The sequence below is a fragment of the Patagioenas fasciata genome, chromosome 14 (genome assembly GCF_037038585.1).
Source record: "Patagioenas fasciata isolate bPatFas1 chromosome 14, bPatFas1.hap1, whole genome shotgun sequence".
Taxonomy (NCBI): domain Eukaryota; kingdom Metazoa; phylum Chordata; class Aves; order Columbiformes; family Columbidae; genus Patagioenas; species Patagioenas fasciata.
The window spans coordinates 6,642,579-6,667,452 of NC_092533.1; the positions used below are offsets into that span (position 1 = coordinate 6,642,579).

The 24,874-nt window shown below is 43.4% G+C and overlaps 1 protein-coding gene across 2 annotated transcripts in view; it reads left to right on the forward strand.

The window, feature by feature from the left end:
- Nucleotides 1-1,990: 1,990 nt before the first annotated feature.
- The window catches only part of GLRA1 (glycine receptor alpha 1), a 35,598-nt gene continuing 12,714 nt past the window's right edge, over nucleotides 1,991-24,874 (forward strand). The window contains exons 1-3 of one of the 2 annotated variants that reach the window (XM_065849081.2): nucleotides 1,991-2,046; nucleotides 17,756-17,886; nucleotides 21,300-21,367. In XM_065849081.2, coding sequence (XP_065705153.1) covers nucleotides 1,991-2,046; nucleotides 17,756-17,886; nucleotides 21,300-21,367 — 255 coding nt within the window. Of the gene's footprint in view, nucleotides 2,047-17,755; nucleotides 17,887-21,299; nucleotides 21,368-24,874 lie in introns of those variants that run through there. The other variant, XM_065849082.2, reaches the window with a different exon arrangement.

The following is a 24,874-nucleotide window of genomic DNA, read 5'->3' on the forward strand; positions in this document are numbered from 1 at the left end:
GAGTAAATCAGATTAAACTCCTCCTGTATCAATGGCTAGAAACCAAACAGGTCTTTCCTCCCTTTTCTTTTGAATGATAACCCAAAAGATATTTCTGTCTGATTAGCTAAGTAAACATATTACTCCAAAACAAATAAAAACAGATCAAAACATCAGGTGAATTTTAGTATAGCAATAAGATCCTTTGAGATACAACCCGAAGTGAAAAGAAAAAGTTGGTTATTAACTAGCCTGGGGAGCTACAGTAGTGGTGGAACAAGCAGTTCATTTCTCCTCCACAGCTAAAAAGGGGTTAAAAGTGACTGTTTCTTCACCATAGTGATTTTTGAAAAGCACAGGACAAGTAAACAAAACAGAACTTAGAGAAGAAAAATTCTGTTACACTGGGACAAGAGAGAAGAAAGAAATCCTATATGATTGAGGAGACCTAAATTTTAAATTCAGTTCTCAGAAGATGATGAGAAGCAGAGCGACACGCTGACAAAGTGACTAAGAAGCCCATTCCTCCCCAGCCAACACACTCAGCACCCTGTGAGCACAGCTGAGCCCAGGATGTTGGAGCTGCGATAAGAAATGCTTCTTACCTGCCCTGGCCTTGATGGCTCTGGTGTTTGCCAACCTCTTTGCAAAACCAAATGCAAAATGAGAAAAAAAAAAAAAAGTGAAAAGGCAAAAACACAAACAAAAAAAGGCAACACAGAGACGTTCCTTAAAAGCCAACAGCAATACAGACCAACTGCTAGCCAAGCAGGTCCTCCACGAGATGGAGACTTAAGGCATGTTACGCTTGCCCTGTCAAGGGAGACAATTTCACAGACTTCTTAAAAAGACAGCAAATTGGGTTAAAAAAATTGAAATAAGCCAAAACGTATCAGCGCTTCAAAGGTTAACAGCTTCTGCTGAACAACATGCGTTTATCCAACCACGTTCCTGAGTATTTTTTTTAGCCCCAAGACCAATGAGCACAGCTAAGAGGAGGGCCTTGGGATGGTGGAGAGGCTGAGTTACCCCCTCCCCTCTGCCTTCCCTCGTCTCCACCTTCCCCTCCTTTTTTTTTTTTTCTTTTTTTTTTTAGTTTAGTAAATTAATGCAGCAAGAAACTCCCAAGATCTGGCAAGTCCTAGCAGGGGGGAGAGGGCAGAGGGGAAATGAGATGCGTTAGGAGGACACTGAGCCACTTTCTTTCTGAGCACAATGGGAGTGCTTCCCAAGAAACTTCCCTTTCACTTCCCTCTGCTCTAGCCCTGAGCAATGGGACACCTTCCCTACAGCAGCAATAACTTATTCGGGAGGAAAACAGCCCAGGAAGCAGGAATCAACAGCAGCCACACGGCGGGCAGGAAAGCAAGACAACCGGGACTGCAGCACGGCTCCACACAGACAAATTCCTGTGGATGTAATTAGGAAGACACCCGGCTAGCGACGGAGATTAAAGCCCCAGGTTATTGTTGAGGGTCGTCCCCCCCGCCCCCATCCTACCACCACCACCCTGATGGCAAACCTACACCCCCTGCGTCTTCCCCTCTTGCCAGCCTGATGTCCGGAGCCAGATCCCGCTGAAGGGAGATTTCGGTGCGGGAAAGCCTGCTCCTCCGGCCCCGAGCACCACTGCAGTGGCGGTGGCGGGGGCACAGGCGGAGAGGCGGGACGAGCCCAGGCAGCGCCGGTGCGGAGCGGAGCCGCCGGCCGCTGGGCAGGCGCCCGCGGAGCGCCGCGCTCCGCCGCTGTCCAGGGTGCTGATCGGGAGGGGCGCCCGGTAGCGCTGTCCAGGGTTGCCGGCCCGAGCCGCCCGCCCTGCTACTGCCCGGGGTGCCGACCGGAGCCCCCCCCGGCCTTCCCCCTGCCAAGTCTGCCTGCCGAGGGGTGCTCGCTCTCCACACCCATTCTCCCCAAGTGTCGGGTTACTTTATTGGCCAACCCCACCGGCCCACCCTCACGGAGTACAAAAAAAAAAAAAAAAAAGACCACACTAACAGCGAGAACTGGAAAAATGTGCAACGTCAACGCGCTTGGAGTCTACGTGTGGGAGACGATCGTTTTCTTCAGGTAAGGCTCGGCTTTACGGGAGGAGTGTGTGCACAGCAGGTGCTGCTGGGCTGCCCTGCCGTGCCCACCCCAAGCTCAGGGCACAGCCTCTAGGTACAGCCTCAGACTTAGGAAAGAGGTGTTCTGACTTTTTCGAGCTGCCTTCTCGCCTCCCCTCGGTTCCCCGAGAGCGGCTACGGCACAGTCCCGGGCTCGGGACTTTCCGCGGCTTTGGGAGTTACTCCGTTTAATTAGCACCGCAATCTCGCTAACCGCAGTGCTGAAAACATCGACCCCGGCTGGTTGCAAAGTGACAACTAGTGGCGGCTGGGAATGCTGCACTTGAATTTGCCCGGGTAAATATTCCCAACTCGCCCCCTCCCCATCCTCAGATTGCAGGTTAAGGTGAGTTGCGTGGGATGCTCTCACTGCTTTAGCTCTGGTATCTGAAGAAATCGAGAGACTGCCTTTCAAGGAGTGCTCATTCTGCCTCCACAGCGTGCTATGTCTACAGTCACTCAAAGCAAAGAATCGCCTTCTTTCCCAACTGTGTTTTTCTTTCATGCTGTTTCCAAACCCTTCCCTTATAGAATCTAAATTGAAGTCAAAGCAGGTGTGGTGAGCTTTTTGCTATCATATCCCTTATCAACTAGGTGTATTTTGACTCCAGTTTAGATGTGTTCAGTTTCTCATTAAGGCTAAGGTAGGAGAACGAACAATTTTAGTCTAAAATAATTGTTTCTGGTCCATATCCCCTTGCAGTGCTTTTATTAAATGGACAAAAATAAATACTAGAGGGTAGAAGCTCTTCTGTATTTGCATGAATAACACAGCCTCCTGTAACAAGTGATAGATGACAGATATATGCAATGGGAAAAAAAGACACAACCCTTCTTGCACTACCCAAACTTGCTCAGTCTTAGACTTCATTTCAGTTGCATGGCTCTTACTTCTGCATTTGTGCATTTCAGAGTCTCATCTTATAATTTAACATGAACAGACAGACATTATTTACATATATATCACTGATGTAATACTTATTATTTTATGAATCACAGTAGACCCGCTGATACTGGCTAGACTTTTCTAGCTAGCGGTCTCTTTCGTTTTGAACACTAAAGCCTTTCCAAGCATAAAAATAGGGATATCCTCACTTTTCCTGTAATTTCACAGAAAATCAAGGACAGCAAAATTGTAACATGAACTCAAAGCATTTAATGTTTATCTGTTAGGCAAATCAAGAAAGAATGTCTATAAATAACTAAAAACATCAATATCTGAAAAGCAACGCACAACAGCCAATACTTCAGAGCCATCCTTTCTCATCTTAGTGACAAGTGTGAAGCAGAACTGCATAATATAGTGGGGTGGACTAAAAGGAAGCATATCTATGTGCAATGAACTCTTTAGTTAAACAATGTTAAACCACAGAGACTTAGAACAACAACAACAAGAAAACAAACACCACACCACCAAAACCATACACAAATGTTCTGGAATGTTGTCCATAAATAACCTAGAAGGCAAAAGGAAAACAAAACAGCCACACAAACAAAAAGAATGCATTTCCAGGCTTGAGATTCCTATGGCCCTGCCATTAGAGCACCTGACAGGTTCTACACTGAACTGCCCGAACAAGTGAAATCGATACATACTTGTCTTGCTAATCCTGTTCTATGATGCACTTATGTATCATAAGTGCGCACATGAATCACACAACACATGTGAGCACTTACAGATTCTCAGCACATCAGTGAAAGTCCTGGGCATTCAGAACCTTGATAAACCAGTCCCTTCGGGTTCTAATCTAAATGCTTACACTGTTATAAATTATATACATATGCATCTACATACAGGTGCTATATATGATTGTGTCATATAGTGTTTAAAAAAAACCTATTTCTGGAAGTTTCAGTCTTCCTGAAATTAACGTTCAAGAAAATTTGAAAATGCTTTAATTCAATTACAGGAAGATGTTGAAACCAAATTGTTCTGTGTACTGCAATCATTTCCAAAACAAGGAAAAAAACCTCAGCAATTCCTGCTCAGAACTGACTCTGAGCAATGTTTATTTTCTTCTGCTTTGTGTTACAGGCCAAAAATCTACCAGCCTTTCTGGTCCAGGAATAGCTTTGCTATTTCAGTTTCAGTAAGTGAAATTTATTCATTAACAGTCATTCATAAATTTAGTGTGCCAACTACTCCAGCACTCAGTCATACATAATGTTTAAAAAATCTACAAGCTGATAATCCAATAATCCATAATAGGAGTATGCATTGCTTTAAATTACAGGGTGTACCACACTTTTCTACCAGCCTGTCAAAAATATTCTGGAAACAGAATCCACTACATGTGGGCAAAACCACCACAAAAGTAAAGAAAAATCCAAAGTCCCCAAGGAAAATAAGCAGCCAGTATAGGATATAAGACTAGATCTGTTGCTTAACAAAAATGTCTTTCACCAGCCTTTTAAAAAACAAGACCCCGTGGGAAAGAGTAACAGCTGGTGTGTGAATGCAAACATTATGGTATTGCCAATATGATATTTGCTTCTGTTACAGTTGGGGTGTTTTAGAAGGAATTTATGGTAAACGGCTTATTCTGACATGCCTGCCTTTATGGAAGAGCATTTCCTATTTTACTACCTGCCTTCTCAGACTGCAGTCACTTAGCTGTGACTAAGACATTTACTGAGAACCTGGGATGAAGCAGGGATGGAAGCAGAGCTGGGGGACGAAGAGGGTCTTCTGACAGACAGGTGGCTTGACCAAGCTTTCCTTACATGTATGTCTGCAAGGCAAAATTCTATTTCTTGAAAATAAAATAGACTGATAGTGTTTACACAGGGACTTCGAGATGTCCTGCTTATTTCTGTGGAGACACAGGCAAACATTCTCCCAAAGCCTGACTACATATACTGTCTGTTCATACCATGCTTCAGTTGTGAATTCCTTCATGCAGAACAAAAAGCTACCTCTACCCTGTGGTGATCTTGCCTGGTCTTTCTGTTGTACTACAGCATTTTAACAGATGTAGTGGTCCAGCAGAAAACACTGCATAAACCTGGGGTAGGAATGTACCTTGTAAAAGTTAAGAGATGAAAGCCTAGAACTGTTGCCTTACTCAACTGGACTCTGTCCTGTGCGGCTTTGAAATTGTATGGGCCTGATTCTTATCTTAATTGCACTTCTGTATATCAGGAATCAGCAGCATTACTGTCAAGATCAGAGCTGGCCCCTTCTGAACAGCACTCTGTCAGGTAACAGGAGCGACTCAAGGCTCCTGCTCCAAGTGATTCACAGGCTAAAAGTTGCTGCCAGCCTCAAATCCTACTGGCTTGCTCTAACTGGCATTTTTGTATTCCCTCCCGTCAGCAACAGAGCTCATTTAAAACAATCAGAAGATGCCATTGTGAATATGAGGTGTCTTAACTTTGTGGAAATAAAGACTTTTTCCTAAAACAAACTTGACAAGTAGGTGATTGGAGAACTGCTGATTTCAGCCCCTTGAAAATACAACAGAAGAAAAGGCAGAGGAAGGAAAATAAGAATAGCATGCATGTTCTCTCCAAACCTTCTGCAATAGCTCTGCAGTGCTAGATAGCATTACAGAGGTAACTGCGAATGAAGCACTAGGCAGAGACTTCCAGAGCCACAAGTTAAGCAACATAGCAGATATTCTTAGTAGTTAGAGTATTTCCCTCCCACTAACTAAAATCTACTAGAAGCTGTGCCTTATGACCTGTTGTGCCTCTGCCAACTCTGTCGGCTTCTCCAGGAAATAGAAATGATTTAGCAAAGACTTGGAAAACATACCTCTAAGGACACTCCTAAGCTGCTTTGGTCTCCAACCTCTAATAGCCCCATTAAAGACGCTGCTAAAAGGGTTAGATATTCAAGGTTTGAAAATGTGATGAGAGAGACAATTCTACCTAGAAGCACTTATAAATTGTTCCACAAAGAGAGATTAATTTGGTGTAATCTCAGTAGAAGCACAAAATGTTTGGGCCTTCTATGGGGACTTTATACACACTTCCATCTATCCATAACAATTCACTTGCATTTTAAGCAATTAAGACAAATCAACGCAAAACATTTTCTAACACAATCTAATCTTCACCTTCCTCTCTAAACAGCTGCTTAACTCCAGACCTGCTCTCTGGAGAGATCAGAATAATAGAAAGGCTCTGCAGATGTCTGGGCAAAAACAACTTCCTCCTCCTCCTTCTGTTGGGTACAAGGAGCAGAAAAACCATAGATAATGACCTTGGTTAACAACAACATTACAAACAATTGTTATTTCTCATATGCACTAAAGAAAATATCATTCATTTCTGAGGTGTTCTGCAGATTTTAGGTAATATTTTAGCTGTCCACCTTGACTTCCCCTGAACATTACTCTATACTTCAGCAAGTCCCACTGAGAGAATACGTATTTACTGTTCAAATATCTGAAGGGAGCTGCTTCTGGAAAGAAATCAATATATGGAGAGAACGGTAGGATCCTGCCCTTATGTATTAATATAAGGGCATTACAAAATATGAATTGTTTACAGAGACCTCCTTCAAGAACGAGAATTTAGGTATGGGAATTTGGTCTTCCCTTCTCGCCTCTGACTATTTTAAGTGTCTCAGATTTAATAGCTCAGAAAAAAGGCTGAAATGTTCATTCTGCTACTGATCAAGTGATTCAAATCAAAAAGCACTTGTAAGCAACAGCAAACCGCAGTTCCCCTGTTCTTGAGCTAACACTTTCCTTGTTGGTTTATGACTTTCATCTCACCAAATCCTCATGAGCTGACCTGGATAAAAAAAGGATGCTAGCATTCGAATTAATATGTTAATCAAGATCCAAAATTAAATTACTTTATTATCCCAGCACTGACCAGTGATCATATCTATGATAGAAAGCCAGCAGAGAAGCCTCTTCTCATTTCATTCTAACACGCAGGTTAAAAGAGCTCTCCAGATTTCAGTACTGGGAATGAGCTGTCAGACAACCTAATGAATACAACTGCTATTTAGGTAGTGATGAAAGACAGTTGTTTTAAAAAAATAAATTATGCTTTAAAATCACAACACCCAGATCAAACCCACAACATTTAAATATGTCAAATCATCTAAATCTGTTCACCAAGTTTCACTTGCTCATTTTCTATAACGTGGAGCTTCTCTAAGAATCCCAAGGTGATCAGTATTTGGACAACAGATAGTCTGATGACACATTTTGACTTCTATCTGTTTTATTTGCCTGTATCAGCTCTCACTGTTGTGGCACATTAAATCAGGGTTCACTGTTTCCAGTAAATTACCCTTGTGATCTGCTGCCGTTACCTTGCATACTTTCTGTTGACCTGTGTCTGTCAGCAAGAGCACCATGTTTTCTATTCTTATGAAGTATAGTTACATCCCTGCTGCTCCAGTGCAAGGCAACAGAAGGACCATCAGCAGCCATGCCCAGAAAACTTCACATCAGGCTGTCTGGTTGCTGTGTTCTAGACCTACTTGCACAGCCCAGAAAAGACCAACTTTTGCACTGCAGTCAGCATAATAAAATATTGCTAATTCAGTAGACCAGTTCCCCTTAGAGAAGCCAATAAGTAAAAAAAAAATATAATGCCTCTTCTTTATTTGTGTCACCCTTCCCCCACATTATCCAAACAATTCACATTTGTGTTTACAAAGCCAGAGACTGTTTCTCTCCAGGGGAAACAGTTTACAATGACATTTCTTAGCTAAGGTGATTGGCTGGTGGAAAACAATGTAGTCCCTTTAACCTTTGGGCAAACTGCTGATATGGTCCTAGAGGCATGCATTGATCAGACTGGTGCTGTAGATCAGAAGCACTTCCAAGCTGCTCCTAAATCTCTACTGATACTTCAGGAGACTGAAGCACAGAAACTGAAAACACAGAAATACAGCTTTTGTACTCTCAGTAAGGCCAAAGCAAAGAGAGGGCCTGCAGAGAATGGAAATAGATGGAGACAGATGCACCCATCATTTACACACGCCGAGCACTCCCCATTATGCAGGCAATTATTTCATCCGTATAATGCACCATGGTAAGCTGCTGATTTGGGGACTGCACCACATCTGGCTGGTACACAGACACAGTTGGCATCCTGTAAATATATCTCTGCTGGATTTAAGTGCCAGCTGAGAAAAGCAAGAGAAATCTTAATTTACCAAACCCTATGAAATTTGGATTTTGAGAGGGAGGGGGAAACAAAGGAACACACTTTTGCACCTGCTTTCCTTTTGATTTCCCTCCGTCCTTCCACTGTGGCTCACTGCCCATAAGGGAAACAAACAAACAAACACACACACAAAACACAAAGACAAAAAACCCAAATGTCTTAACAGACATCCAGGGAACACTCTTGTTTGTATCAGCGCCACATTTCAGGGTGGGTGAAGAGGGGGAAAAGAAAACTACCAAGAGGCTGCCAAGACAAGGAGTGTCGCATGCACAGAACAGCAGGGCTTGCAGTGCAATCAATCATCGCACACGCTGCCTTCAGACGAAAGCGGCTGCTGGCAGCTCCCCCCACGCTCTTGCCCTGCAAGCGATGCCTGTCCCTATGAACACTCACCCAGGATGGGGATCCTGCCCCCCAGCCCCAGCAGGGCTGGACCAAACACTCAAATCCATAAATAGCAACAGAACCAGGATCAACGGCAGATGAGACCACTGTCGTACGCATTTGGTTCAGCAGTAAAATGCAGCTGAGCCAGGAATAATGCAGAAAGTCAAAATTAATCACTTCTCACCTTTACCCAATTTCCTTTGAATTTTTTTTCTTCTTTTATTTTAGATGACGCAAGTAAAAAGATGCTTTGTACAAAGCCCCAGGCTCAGGTGCCTCCTCCTCTCTCTTAAGGAGAAGGTATAAAACCTAGAAGCATGTGAGGGTCAGTTGTTATTAGTACCCTTTAAAAAAAGATCCTGGGTTCCAAATGCCTTTGTTGGTACAAGAGCCTCCACATGAAAAGGGTCAAATCCCCTACTACAGCAGGATCTGTGCACCACATGTATTATTCGCAGCTGGGAGTAAGGAGGTAAGGTGATCTGAATTCCTGGGTGAGGCAGCTTTTTCTTATCTTGTAAGAACTGCAAAGACAGGCTGTAGACCAAAAAAAAGTGACTTTTGGGGGTTATCTTTACAATTGTGTCTCTTTGTTTGCTCCCAGTGCTTTTACCCTCTGGAAGCACTGCTGAGCAGGGCAATAGTTCCCGGCATATACACACACACACTGACCTTTTTCCTGCACCAGAGCCCACAATATCCAATTTACAAACCAAAACATGTGTTCCACCTCTCCTTCCACCCCATGTGCCTGAGAATCATGAGCATCCTCCAGTTTCCAGCCCCATCCATCACATCCTGACACAGAGCTATGGGCTTAGAAATCATCTCCCAGCAGTGTGGCTGACAAAGTACAAGCCTCATCAAACACAACCTGCTCTCCTGCACCAACGCGGGCCCTGCAGCGCTGCCAGGGTTGAAAAGCTGCTCTTTTATTTTTCAGGGAGCTGAAGAGACTGAATTCAGTGGGGCATCTGGGATGGGGAGGAGAAGACCCCTCCTGGGCAGGGGAACCAGAGCTTAGCCATTCGTTTCACAAGTTACATTTCATTATGGTTCATGAATAAACTGATAAATTACACCAGGAATCACAGACAGCACAGAGGGAACATTCATCTCCAGCAGGGTATTTGCATTGCAATAACAACTAATCCTATCAGAAAACATCAAAATGAGCTCTCTTATCACACAACTCCTTTTACACAATACAAAACACACACAGCCCCAGTTTTACTGTGGGTAGAACCCACAATTTTATGAGTAGGTAATACACGTTAGCTCAGGAGGTCTTTTCAAAAGATCTGTAGCAAAAAGTTCCAGAAGATAAAATTCCACCACTACTCTGCACTGCACGTTATCTCTTTTAAAAGAATTCTATTCATATCACCTCTGATTTATCAAAAAAGAAAAAAGCAGTCACAATATTCTTATCCAATCTTAACAAGCAGCATAAATCCTTAAACTAAAACTAATTTTTAAAAAGCTGCCATAGCAAGCTATTTGAGCTGATGAAAACACGACTGATAGCACGACTGCAGAGCTATAGATAGAAGAGCATCCACAATTTCTCGTAATTCTCTGACATTTGCCTGGTCTGTGATCTAAAACCTTCTGATGTCAACTGAGGTTCCCACATCTCTCCATCCAAAGACTAAATGAAGAGCACATCAGTGAAGAGAATATTGTTACCTAGAATATAAGCCCTGACTCGTAAAGATGTTTTTCCCCTTTATTTAGTGCATTTGAGAAGGTGGTTTATGCATAACTTTAAATATCTGACTAGTCCCCCAACTTTAAAGGGAATATTCAGTATGTATGATACTAGACACATGCTTTTGTCTTTGCAGGGACTTTGTTTTTCCATGAAAAATGCAATTATAAATTTTTTAAAAACCCTTCAGTATATGCACATGTAAGCGTCAATGCTAGTGTGTGCTGGATTCATTTCACAAGTAATTAAAAGCTGAGCATTGACTAATGATTTGTGTGAGTTGCGTTTTCAAACCTGTTGTAGTGGCTTAAGATCACACATCTCCAGAAAGCCACTGCTTGTGCTCCAAGAGCTGTAGATGTTTCTGGAAGAGGGATTAGTTTAAAATGTCATTAGAGAAAACACCCATGGCTCAAAACTTTATTTAACACATGCTTTTTTTTTTTAATATGCAACAAGCAAGAGTGACCATGCAACATATGAGAGTTTAAATGCCATCCTTGTAAGAGCAGAGATCTTCCATACAACTGAGCACTCTTCCTATGTGATTTGTTGGTCTTGCTGTGTTCTTCCCATCCCAACTATATAGAACATGCAGATTTCTACCTCCTGTCACTGATCATCTGGTCATTTATTATATTCTTATTGCTCTGCCCAGGCAGCGTCAGCAATTATTCTGAGTGCTGGTGTCTTTCCATAGAGTTAATCAGTGTAATTGGGATGTTTTATAGTTTTAGGCAGGGTCTTTCACCATATAGGATAGGATACATGAGCTGCAGGAATGTAGCAGTGGAGCACAGAGACATTGCAATGCTGCAGTCTGAAAAAGAGATTTTTCTCCAGTAAAGTTGTTGCATCTTTCCCTGAATGGGAGTGATCACAGAGGGTTAATTCCCTGAGGCCCGTGGAAAAGAGCCTCCCAGTTTCTCTCTTCCTGTACAGCCATGGGGACCAGTGATAACGTGTTGTACAGGACCTCTGAGAGTGTTTTGGGATCCTCTGGATTAAAACTTTAACTGATTACATCCTGCGACTACTGCAATGCAGTTACTTCTGGTGCAAAAGCTAGAATTGGTTTAAACAGCTCACAGCAACAGAGCACAACCACCCAGGACAGAGACAGCAACGTTCTACAAGCCTACTTTTTCTTTCCTGTCCCACTCCTCCTATCATTAATTGGGATAAATAATAGCAAATTGCCCAGTTCTTTCTCAGGGTGAAATCTCTTTCAAGAGGTTCTTGAATTCTGTATTTCACCAGTCTTGCTGTACACAATTATTTTTCTATCCTGTCCCAACATCTGGTCTGCTCCATGCTTCAGTTGCATAAGCTCTCAGCTGAAGTAAGAAAACTACCAAGTCAAAATTTCCCCTGCACCTCCAAGAACTGGCTTTGCAAATTCACCCTGTAGCACGCTGCACGTCTGCACTGCATGGACTGCAATCACCAGCAGCTGAGGATGACCACAGGGATTGCAACCAGCACACCTGTAACACTCAGAGCTCCTTCTACTCTGCACCATGTCAGGCCAAAAACATAGCATCAGGGCACTCTTCTCCCCATAAACCTCCACTCTTCTTTTATCCTATCCATCTCTACTGCTGCAGGCCAGAAATTCAGACAACATGACAGAAAAAAGCATGCGGACAATGAGTTTCATCCTTTTTAATTGAATTGCATATCAATATTGATTGTGCTATTCATTTTGATAGTAAATCTAATCATTTTTTTTCAAGTCTGCTTGCAGTCTGTGCCAAGCCTTCCCAGGCCAGCATCTGGCAGCATTTCCCGCAAGATAACACGCTGATGTACAGTCAGAAATAAGAGTCTGGGTACAGAGTTCAGGGCTGCCCCTTTCCACCCGGAAAATCTCTCATCTGTCCGTCCTCTCTCAGGCTGCTGAAGACAAGATGGAGATGGACAATCCTAGCATCAGCAGAGGCTGAATCCAGGCTGAGCTCTGCTGAGCTCCAGCCTCTGCTCAGGGGCCTCTGTGCCCAAGATACATCTCAGGAACCAGGGAGGTGGTTCAGGAAACCCAGATGAGCAGAGCAGGGGCAAAGTCACCATGGATTACGTGATGCATTTCTGCATCCAACCGCCTGACATTCTCTTTGTGACTGTGGTGGCAATTGCTGGTGGCAATAAAACCAAGCTAGCGAATTCTCTTGTGTCCCTAAGAGCCCACACTGCTCTAGAAAGGCCTGGCTTTGAAGGGAATGGTGGAAACAGTTAAAATGGTCACCTCAGTTTACCTCAAAGATCTGACAGATATTCCTCTCTCCTGGTATACCTGCTTACAAAAACATCACATTTGCATGACAAATGTGTGAGCCAGCTCACCTGAACACCACTCCAAACATATCCCTGCCAAGCTTTCTGGCTTATGTTGTGTTTCAAAAATACAAACAAACAAACCACTTCAGAAACCTTTGCTAAGCAGCACTGAACCAGAGTGAGTGATCAGAGATCTTCTGTTTCCCCAGCCTGCAGAGAGCCCAACCAGAGCAATAAACCCAGTGCTGTTCTCTTGAGCCACTGATGTTGCATCAATTTACCTTCCCAGGGATCTGAGTCTTCCACACTTCGCAGAGATACATTTCCCCTGCAAACACTTGTTTTGCAACAGTTTGTGTTTCTGCTGCCAGGCATTATTTTTTACCCTCAGAATTAATGATTAACAATTAGATTATTTGACAGGGGAATAGAGGCCCTGTGCTAATTAAATTCCTTCATCTCTCCTCTTCACAAAGGAATTAAAAAAAATATTTTTCCGTATCAGCATTCAACCAGAACAGGCCAGTTTGTGATGTTGGATTTAATTAGATGGACGACCATGGGCACAGCCAAAGGAAAAAAAAAAAAGGCATTAAAATATCGCACAAAGGCCATAGGAATGGGGGAGGATGAGGAAACAGCTAACTGGGGAGCTGGGAACCGAGCAAACTGACTCATCCTGACTGCAGAAGACCCCCTTTCTAAACAAAATAACTTCTTATGAAACTACAGGATCTGTTTTGTTGAAACAAAATAATACAGACAGGGCAAACAATGTTTGTATAGGCTGGGAGAAACCAGTAATAGCTGTCCTGTCAAACCCAACTGCTCCATTTTAAGGGGTGCATTTCTCAGGTATCCTGAGCAGCTCAGCCATTCATCTCCACCAGCTTTCACCCTCACATACCTGCTGACGGGCTAAATCTCCAGGGTGCTTGGTGGTATCTGCTTACCTGCCAGCATTAATATCACAAAAGGTTATGCTAATTCATTGACCCTTTGAAGAGATCCTTTCCATTGTCGTTGCTGTGATGACTGCCTGAGGGCGTTTTCTGAGCCACATACACTAGGGGCTACACCATCCCAATCGTAAATAAGACACTGTCTGCTATTAAAATGCACCAGGATGCTCTCAGCTCAGACAACGCTCCGCACCAATGCAAACTACATCCTCCATGTTTTTGTTACATGTTTTACCTCTTTGTTTGGAGAATAAATTTTCTCTCTGAACACCACAACCACCCACTCTAAATTTCTAGCTCTCTTCTATCATCAATAATTTTCAAATCACTTGGCAATTTCCCTCTCCTTGTCTCTGCTGGGCCAGGAGATGAACAGTCCTATGGGACTTCCAAGGGTGCTTCTTTAAGAACCAAGGGATGAAGAAAATCCCGGAAAGCCCCCAAGGCAGCACACACAGCAATGGTTCAGATAGATCTGGAAGAGAGCAGAAGCTGAGAGCATTTTTGGATGTTGTCTGAGCTCAACCACCATAGTGAAGCTCAATTATCACAACCAGAGTGACTATTTCAGGGTTGTGTTAGATGCAATCCATCCCTTCAAAGCATGGTGAGATGGGCCAGCCTCCCTGTAGCCCCCAGAGCTGTTTTCTACTATTACTCCTGAGCTAGAGAGTAGATATCCACCTGCTGCTCATAGAGCCTGCTGCTGAAAGGGCTTTACTATCCACTCATCCTCTGCTTTCTTGCCTCTTCTTCTTAAATTTAGAGGGAAAGTTGTTACCAGCTAGTTTTAGGAAAGCATTTAGTAACCAAATAGAAACTGGAAGAAACCCAGAACTCATAATTCCTAGGTCACCTGGGTAACAACACACAGCAGCCAAACAGAGTTTCTAAAACATAGAATCACAGAGTGGTTGGGGTTGGAAGAGACCATCCAGTCCAACCCACCTGCTAAAGCAGGTTCACCAGAGCAGATCACACGGGAATGTGCCCAGGTGGGTTTTGAGTGTCTTCAGAGAAGGAGAATCCACAACCTCTCTGAGTAGCCTGTTCCAGGGCTCTGGCACCCTCAAAGTAAAAGTTTCTCCTCATATTCAGATGGAACCTCCTGTGCTTGAGCCTGTACCCATTGGCCCTCCTCTTATCATTGGGCACCACTGAAAGGAGTTGGGTCCATCCTCTTGACATCCACCCTTGAGATATTTATAAACATTGATGAGATCCCCTCTCAGCCATCTCTTCTCCAGGCTGAACAGACCCTGCTCTCTGAGTCTTTCCTCATAAGGAAGATGCTCCAAACACACACCAGGAGGCACGAAACCATAATGATAGTTTCAGCACATCCCCAAAGGTGCTCACAGAAACTACTCATAGGGATGGGCATGAAGCTGCAGAAAGCAGTGTGTCCGTGGTCCTCTCCCAGATGATTGTGGGAATAATTTGTCTTAGATACATCCTTCCATGTAGGAACCAAGCCCATGAAATTCATTTACTTCTAACTTTGAAGCAGAAAGAATCAGAAAATGACACCCAAGAAATACCAGCAGATTCACTCATTGTAAGTGGAGGGAACATATTCAGCATGGGCTTTTGCACTGGATTTATGGAAAATCCAAATGCTGGTTTCTGTGCTTTTCCACCTATTTTTTTTTTTAATGAATGCCGGCAGAATTGCAGTTTCTAATTATCTTTTTGCACTTAAAGCTTATTAGGTTTATATTGCCTCTTCCCCCCTCCACCCAGGCCCCCACTTTTCCACTTCCATATACTGCCTCCAGTCTACAGTTAATGAGAAGAAATCAGTGTATTGCACTATCTGGCATCTTGCTGCTGAAGTGGCAGGAGTCTTTGGTTACCAAGTCATTTGCTGCTTAATTGAAATCTTTTCTCTAGACTCATTGCCATGCAGACACTCTATTGGAATGCAAGTAGTCGAGCCCAGTATTGATTGTCCTCCCACTCCCAGCTTTCTTCCTCTGAGTTTGCAAATCTACTGCATCCTATTATTCTCTTTAAAAAAATAGGATAAAAAAATTAAAAGCCATCACCCATTCTACAACCCCATTTACCCCTGAAACACACTTGTTTGTCTTTGCATAGCTTATTAGAGCAGAAGACAAGAAATGGTGGGTGGCTATAGTAAGAGCTAGATATGCATTTTGTCAGATCATCTCCAAACATCAGCACACGTCAGCCAGTTCAGATGAGGTCCTGTCTGGAAGCGGATTGTGAAGATACAAAGGGTAAATTAAATACTAGTTTTAGACTCTCACTAGGAGTGATCTGGAGTTTCTCTCAACTCTTCATTGCAGAAGTTCAACAATTTTTAACAGTTAAAGCCTAGCAACCAGAGAATCCTAATGCAGTTTCAGCTCGCAGAAGCAGCCAGACTGCAGTTGTGAGTTTGCAGAACTGAAAACAGGCTTGGCAAGCTATTGCTGCCAACAGTAGGAAAGAGACTCAGTTCAATACAGGTCACTACAGACTCACAACTTTGAAACTATGGCATCCAAGCCCTTCTGAATTCCACCCATTTTTTAAGTCCCCAGGGAACTCTGTCATTCAAAATGCTCTTGTCAAGCCCTTGTCTAGATAACATTTGTGTCTAGAGTCTCAGCCCAAACTTGCATTGTATGAAGAGGTCTTTCAGGGCTGGGTCATGTGAACACCATACGACATAACTGTCCTGAAGCTCTTCCTGATAGATTTTGCATCAGTATTTAGTACTGCTCTTCCGAAAGACAGCAGGTTTGACTACTGCCGAGTATCTTGAGACAAAGTTGAAATGCAAAACTTCCCAAGGTGAGGTCCTCATGCTGTAAGAGGACTCTGTGGCATTATTTGTGAGGATAGACGCAGCTACATTGTCTGTACCAGTTGTTCACATGCTTAGGTCTCTCAGCTGCTCTGCCGCAGTGGTTTCTCAAAGTTCCAGCACACCCTTTGTACTTAAAAAAGAAGTCAGGTTTTCAAAGGGTGAAGCAATGGGTCTGACTTCCCCCTAAGCAGCTTTCTTTGGCATATTATACATTTGCACTGCAGTGCTGCCTGTAGGCTTCAACCAGCATCAGGCATCTGAATCTACAGGCAGAGACAGCTCTTGCCCTAAGCACATTGCATGTCACCTATGATTTTGGACTCGGGTATTTTTGTTCGGTTGGTTTTGGTTTCTGTTCCCCATGCCACTAATCTAGGTGCTTTTACAACACCTTTTCAGCCTGGGAACAGATCTGTGTTCATGCAGAAGCCATATAACCATAGGAAAGGAACTGAAGTGTCTATTTCTGTCTTGGAAATCAAACCTTCTTGCAAAGTTCAGAACGAGCACCTAGTATTGTAGGTCTCTAGTTCCTGTGTAAATGGCAATAACAGAGGCTTCTTAAGCCCATATCATAGCCCTGCAGATCTTGTGGACTCCTGTAGAGTCAGAAGGTACGTTGCCAGCCTTAGATTATTATCTTCTACAGCTAGATTGGTAATTTCACTCTTTCTGCCCCAGAAGCCACAGGGGTCCCCAAAAGATTTCATTTATTTTCATCCTCAGTCCAACATGAGTATCACTTCAGGATCACACTCCAGACACCTCCCAGTCCAGAGACCAAGTTGCTGTATTCAACTCGGACTCCTGCATTGCAGGTACCAATAGCAAATGCTGGACTGACCAGCAAGCGGGAAGCAAAAATACATCTATCCCCTACAGTCCCAAAGGCTCCGCAGGAGCTGTGCAATCACATGACACTCATTTAAGCCTCAAATTCCAGATTGCTCTGATTCTACCTGCCTTTTGGAAAATTAGGCTGTCAGACTACCAAATATGCTCCTTGCTATTTGCCATGTAATTAAGCAGTAATTGCTGCCCAAGGCTAATCTCAGAGTATATTTTTCCTGTGGAGCTCAGTGCCAGAGTTCACATTTGTAATTTAGTGGCATGCCAAGGAGATATACCTAAACTCACAAAAGGATTTTCTCCACTCATCATCTCTCTTCTACTTTGGTGGCAGCTGTGATTCTGTATTCAGAGATGTTTGGGCTGGGCAAACAAATTAGCAGAGACCAGCCTCATTAGGAATTCACATGGGCACCCATCCTGCCTCACAACGGGGATGAGATGCTGACTGCTCAGTTTCTGGACCCCAAACCCTCCCCAGAATGGGATGTACACTAAAACCTCCACTTTCTTTCTATTCACACAGCCTGGCAGCCTCCAAAGAAGCTGAAGCAGCAGCACGATCTGCCCCCAAGCCCATGTCTCCTTCCGACTTCTTGGATAAGTTGATGGGGCGAACTTCAGGATATGATGCCAGGATCAGGCCAAATTTTAAAGGTATGCAAAACCCCTTGCTTTCTCACCTTTGTTTCATTTTGGGATCAAAAACTGCATGCAATCCTCATTAATGCCTCCCTAACTGTATATACATGAACTGTCTTTATGTTCATATGAAATATGTATGATAATGAGAGATTTGGCACATTGATCCCTTGTAGATGTCTGGAAAGGCATCTGATTTCCACTCAAGATGTAAACAACCTTGTAATACCTTTACTAAGAGATAGAAGTGGGATCTGCCCCCTCTCAGCCAGCATCCAGCCCTCTTGAATGTTCATTTCTTGCCCTTCTTTTTTTTCCCTGCCACCAATTCCTCCTCACCCCAAGTGTCACTAGCAATGCTAAGACAGGGCTCCCAGGACCCATTAATCATACTGGTAACACTTGCCATCCAGCTTCAAGTAATAAGCTCTATCCTGGGCTTTTAAACCCAAATATAGGTGAGAAGGTTAAGTCCCAGCAATTAAATAGGCAGCAGAAAACACTACTGTTTTTATCCAAACCACAAAGAGTTAAAAAAACCCTGTAAACCTCCCTACCTCTAAATTATGCACACACACAAAAGAAATTAAACTTTAATATTTAATGAAATGTATACATTATCTTCCTGCTGAAGGCAGCTGTATTGCATTTTTATTTGAGATAATTTAATTTTGGTTTTATTTCAATGAACTACACCTTCCCCACAGGGCAGTTTTGCTGGCTTAGCCTCCCACACATAAATCAGGCTCCAATTTATATGGGAGGCATAGGAGGTGTTTTACAGAGCTTGGGGTTGTAGCTCTCAAAGCATGCCATTTAAATTAACTGTAGTAACTCATAAGGGCATTTTAATGGCTTAGATCTGAATGAAAATAATACCAAAGATCCATATCAGATTGATTTTTGGGGAGGGGAATATTAACAAAAAGAAGATTGCAGCTTTTCCATAGAAGCTGGAGATCCACTTTCTGAGAATAAAGCAGCAACATTTGGGCCTTGGTTTAAGTTGGAGGATGAAGTCAATAACCTGGGCAGGGCAGAGCTGAACCCAGCAGATGTGGGACGAGGGTCCTCTTGCCCAGGCTGCACCCATAACCCTGCTGCTGGAAAACTACATTCCTTCACAGCTGCAGAGTTGGCACGTTTCAGCAGTAGGTGGGGAAGTTTCTAGAGCCTCACACAAGCTAAAAATAATCAAAACAAACAACAACAACAAAAAAAAAAACAAACAACCAAACAAACACACCAAAAACCTTGCTAAGTGCTAACAGCTCCCCTTGGATGCAGCAGGAAGAGCATTGTGCCTCAGCAAGGGCTGGGCTGCCCCAAGAGTCATCTTCATGTGCACTGGGCCAACCTCATCCCATACCCAGCTTCGCCAGAGCATATTAGCACAGGACCAGAATCTTCAGGGATGAGCACACGCAATCATCCAGGAGGTCAGCTCAGTGTTTTCCTTACACTGTGCCCTATGGAAGGGGAAGTCACGTGCACAAGAACATTCTGTGTGGTTCATGAAATGGACCCAGAGAAGAAAACTATTACTCCTGAGCTCAAGAAGAGGAGCACTACAGAAGGTATAAAATGCGCCTGATTAAATGCGTACTTTCACCTGCTGGGTAAACATCACAAGCCTTTTGGATAAAATGAGTTGCTAAAGGAGGAAAAAAAACCACACCATTTTGTGTCTGATATTTTAGCTCATGCCTGTGTTTAAGAGTCTGGAAGAACAGCTGCACAGATTGAGCAGGACGTGAGCTGCTGCTGTGCTGGCAAACGGCTGTCTGGGAACTGGTCAGACAGAAGCCTGCTCCTCATACCAAGAAACTCCCAGCTATAGAGACAATAGGTGCAATGGCTGCAATCCTACTCCTGCAGAGGGCAGGCACAAAGTTTCAGATGAGGCCAAAACTGGAGAGGAGGAAAGGGAAACAAAGGGGAGAAAACCAAATTCCAATTCTTACTTAGTAATAAGGAATTTTCATTAATTTCCACACATGAAGACTTTTGCAGTGATTAGAGACACAAACCTCTCCTTAAAGCCATTCCCCACCTCCCAAGTATTTCATTTTGCAGCAGCTGCCAGACCACAGATGTGGCCTTAGCAGACAAGCATCACTCCCTCAGCAAGGCTGAGCCACCAGGCAGTGTTTGAAATGCAGACACCATCCTGTCTCCATAAAGGATGGGAGAATAATCTAAAAATTCACACTCACCACTCCCACAGATCTTACATCCCCAGAAGCATCTGTCAGAGGGATGATATGAGATTAATTCCCCCAATGTTGAAGGGGAACCATGGTTCTGGGGGCAGAGTCCTCTGCTCCCTGCCTGGGCTGCCTGTTCCCACCACACACTGGGCAGCACCAGTAGCAGGTCCTTTGGGAGCCCCCAGAGCAAAGCCCCTTTTGCTCCTTTCCTCCCGTTGTTAAAGGCTCTACAGAAATCCTCTCATTCTGCAGGCAAACCACAGGTCTGCCCAGCACCAGATACGGCTCTGGTTTCAAAATGTTCTCCAACTTTTTGCGTTGTGCTGAACTGCAGCTCTTGGCATCTCTCTTGGTGCAAATGCAACATTTACACCTCAGATCCGTCAGGCAATATTGTGATCAATTTCTAGTCATGCTGATACCCCCATGCACCCGTACCACATAAACAGACTGGCCCAAATGCCCTCTAACCACAATCTTCTCATCCCTTAATCCTCACTCCTCTCCTTTGGTAGTCCCTTAACTTATCTGATACAAGCAGGGTAAACAAAGCTTCAATCTGAAAGCAAGTGAAGCCCAGAAGAAGCGTGGCCCAAAGTCTGGTAGTAACTTCTCCCAAAACAGGACAGCCAGGGAATTTCTGCTGGCAGAGCCCTGAAATTTCCTGCCCAGCTGTGAGCCTCAGCAGACACCACCATCATCCCATGGGGTGCTTGCTCCTCTATGCAGACCGAGCCCTATAGCACACTCTGCTGCACTGGCTCTGCAGGAAGCACATTGTCCTAGTTCAGAAATATTTAGATTCTTTAAATTAGTATTTTAAAAGTACACACCTCTAAATAATAGGGCCTTTCAATAATCTCTCGGCTTTTTTTCTGGGAGACACTGCTATCATGTTCTAGGTGAGCTGGCCACCCATACAGCTATGTCAAGATATGTAGAAAGTGTCCTGCCTGGCTGTGATTCCTTTTCATTGAAACGGTTCACAGAAGAGATATATAAGCACTCTCCCAAACAGACACAAAGCAGGAACATGTTTTGATGTCAAACTGGCTTCAGAACCAAGACTAAACTAAACCAGGTCACCTAGACCTTATTCCCATACTTGCACCTCAGCCACACTGTTCCCACAATAGGTTTTAATATACTACAGAGTGGAAATACTTTGTCTTATAAGCACACGGTGAACCACTCTTTCAATCTCTATTTGTCATGCAGGTCCACCAGTGAATGTCAGCTGCAACATTTTCATCAACAGCTTTGGGTCGATTGCAGAAACAACGATGGTAAGTTTAAAAAAAAAAAAAACACAAAAACAAAAAATCAAAAAAATCACAGCACAGCTGCTCAGCTATTGGCTCAGCCTCACTGCATTCCCAGCAAATGCAGCATCATCCTCTCTTTAGTGTGACCAGAGGAAAATATTGCCTGTATGTTTCCGAGTTCACCTAAGGTTTCAGTAAATTGATGGTCAGCACACAAGACTCACACTGCATGTAGTTGAAAAATCTGCGTCTCTATGAAAACACTGTACAGGACAAGTATAAGGGTCAGAAAAGGAATGAAACAGTCTTTTCTGAAGACATACCTAAGGCTCCAAGCTCAAAAACAAAGTATCTACAGCTGTTTCCAGGTGCATATAAATCCAGAAGTTTGAATCCACACTTTAGTGAAGGGAAATCTTCTGAACTCAAATTCGACCTGCACCAGATTTCAGATTCCCAAAGATTAAGAGAATCACTAAATTATTATTTTCTTGGAGACGTATTTCTGTTAGACAATGATTTTTAATTAAAAAAAAAAAATCAAAACCAATATTTGCAAGTGAAGGCTCACTTCAGGCAAAATTAGTGAACATTGCTAAAGGCTGTATCTAATTGGCAAGACACTAGGAGCAGAGGATCACTAGAAGAGGAGATAATTGCTCCATCTGAAAACTATTAAAGATTGGTTGTGACATAATCAGTGAACAGCAAAGGAAAACTCTGGAGGTACAACGGCTTTCCTCAGTGCTAATTATAGATAATCCAGAAATATGGTGTTTCATTACTCTTTGGTAATTTTTTTTCCTAGAAAAACGTTGAATGAAGAATGCCAGACTCCAGCTTCAGGTGCTTCATACATTTAGGCAGGATGTTATAGGATTTACATATAGATCACACTATTTGATTTGAACAAGTTACTTGTCTTGCACGCCACTGTCAGAGGAGATCAACAACCATATACCAGGGGTTGCGAGTCTCTTCTGACACTATACTATTGTTTTGGAAATGTTTGGGGTTGGGGGCAGTTCAGCTCTAGCAGCAGAGTGGAGAGGAAAAAAAACCCCCCACCACACACCTGTTACTCCATCCAAGCATAAAGAAACCCATTCCATAGTTGGATTACAGCATTTGTCAGAGCTCATAGATGTCATAGATGAGAAGCGTATTCATGGATTCATTTGTATGTAAAGCAAAAGAGAACTAGAACCAAAATACATGTCTATTCCTAATGTACTATTTAATTGGATACCTCCTTTGGTGTTACAGGCAATAAATACTCTGCTCCTACACAATCCAGCAGAGATGATCCACAGCATGCAAGGGAGATGGGCAGGCCCACACAGGACCCTTTTGTAACATGCAGAGCAGAGCACGTTACAATGACATGTTTTTCAATCCATCTGTCCTCCACTGTGAGGTGTATTGGAGCAGTCATACCAAGATGCCATAGGATCCCTGTAAGCAGGATGCTCCATAAAATTAACAGAGTAGCATGAGAGAGATGCAGTTCACCTCCAAGGCATGCTGCAGGGACTTGCTGTCCTCTCCAGATGCCACTCATTTCACAGTCTATCTTCCATAGAAAAAATTCCCATGGGAACCCGAGAGCACCCTCTGGGCACATTGCTTTGTCTAGAAATACCCAAGCCAGCTCTGACAAGCTAGTCCAGATGTCAGGCTGACGCAGCATTGCACACAAGCTCCTATAACGCACTTCTTTGGGGACGGCAATTCTGCTTGTAAACGCTGACGAGAACACAAACGACATAGGTACTAAAACATCTAAAAATGTGAGCCTGGCAAGTTGGAGCAGACTTTAGGATTTGCTAACCTGGGATTTAATCTGCAGAGAAGCTGGTCTCTCCCCTCTGAATACAAACAAGCAATCAAAGATCTGTAGACGGGAAAAGCTTTGTTTGGAGAGAGGCAGTTCAGTGTTTACGGTAAAGAAAGCAGTACTCTGTCATTGACCCTTGGGATTGACGATGGTAACACTTCCCCAGCTGCTTCACTCACCAAGAGAGAAAGAACAAGACTATGGTTTAAATCACAATAATTAACCACTCTAAGTCTAGCCAGGTTCAGGTTACAAGTACTATGTCATCTTATATTTGGTTACTATTGCACTACTACCTGCAAGAGAAGTGTCACAGGGTTTTATGGATAACACACATGCAATTAGAGAAGCCTTTAATGTATCCCCATAATGGGGCTGGTAGTTCCTACAGAAAATACCACTATTGCCATCTAAGCGTATGCTACCTGAGTCTCACAAATCACAAGGTCACCATGCAGAGGATGAGAGAAATTGGAGGTGAATGCTCACTTACAGTTTGAGGCACCATGAAAGACAGAGGAAGAGGATACAGGAAAATACAAGAAAACCCTAGGCATTTTATACAGCCACTGCAGTCTACTAACCTCAGAAGTGAAGCTAAGTTGGGACCAAGAGAAGGTACAGACTTCCCAGAGTGGGGAGAAAGCTGATATCTGCTCCATAAATCTTCAAAATGAACAAGGCAAGAAAGAGAGTCCTAAAAACCGTTGCAAGGCTGGGGGTGGAGGGGAGAAGACAAAGTCATCTACCAAACTGGATTCCCTGAAGCAGAGCTGACTTAGAGCAAGGGAAATGAACTCTTTTAAGCATCCTGCAGAACCAAAGACCCAACGTAAAAGCCTCTAGCTGTGCACATAATTGATGGGACATTTACATTAGATTGTAGCTCATAGCTTATATCCATCAACTTTGCTTACAATGATTTCTGAGAACAAGGGAATCTGTGACTGGGAACACATCCCTGTGAACCCAGGTGCTTCGAGGGGAAAGATACTGCCACCAACAACAGCCACCTTCCTTCTGTCCCAAAGCATTACTACAATAGTGCATCCAACAGCAAGGGATTCCAGAGGACAAATGCAAGCTGCATCCAATCTATGTGCTTATTTTCATTAAAAGCACCAAATACCACCACATGCAACCACAAGCCATAAACACATTCCCCCCAGCCACATCAGAGTAATAAACCTATAGCAGAGCTACAAATTCTTTGTTAAAAAAAAATGAAATCAGAAGTCAGGCACCTAGAGAGCAACAGCTTGGTTTTAAGTGAATCAGTTTCACCAGCTTTGACTTTTCTTCGTAGCATAGGACAACTAGTAGGATTATCTAAGCATTTAATCTAACAAATTGCCAGCTATAACAACAACAAAGTTCAGTGATGCCCTCGATACCTCTTCCAATGGAAGCTACGGTTTTATGTATCTCTCACTGGTTTAGGCAGTTTGGAACACTCAGTGCTCAAAATGGCTGCTCCAAGTCCCATGTTTTAAAAAGGAGCAAACAGGAGAGTGTAAAGGAAAGAAAACCACAAAACAGCCAGCACAGGGTCCTCTAGATAGAGTGTATATATGCAAATTCATTTCTGCTGATTTCATGCCATCTGAAAAGAGCAAACCAAATGTAACCTTCAGGCAGCTGCAACAAAGCCACAATTGGTCTCCCAGCATCTCTTAAGGACAAGAGAAGCT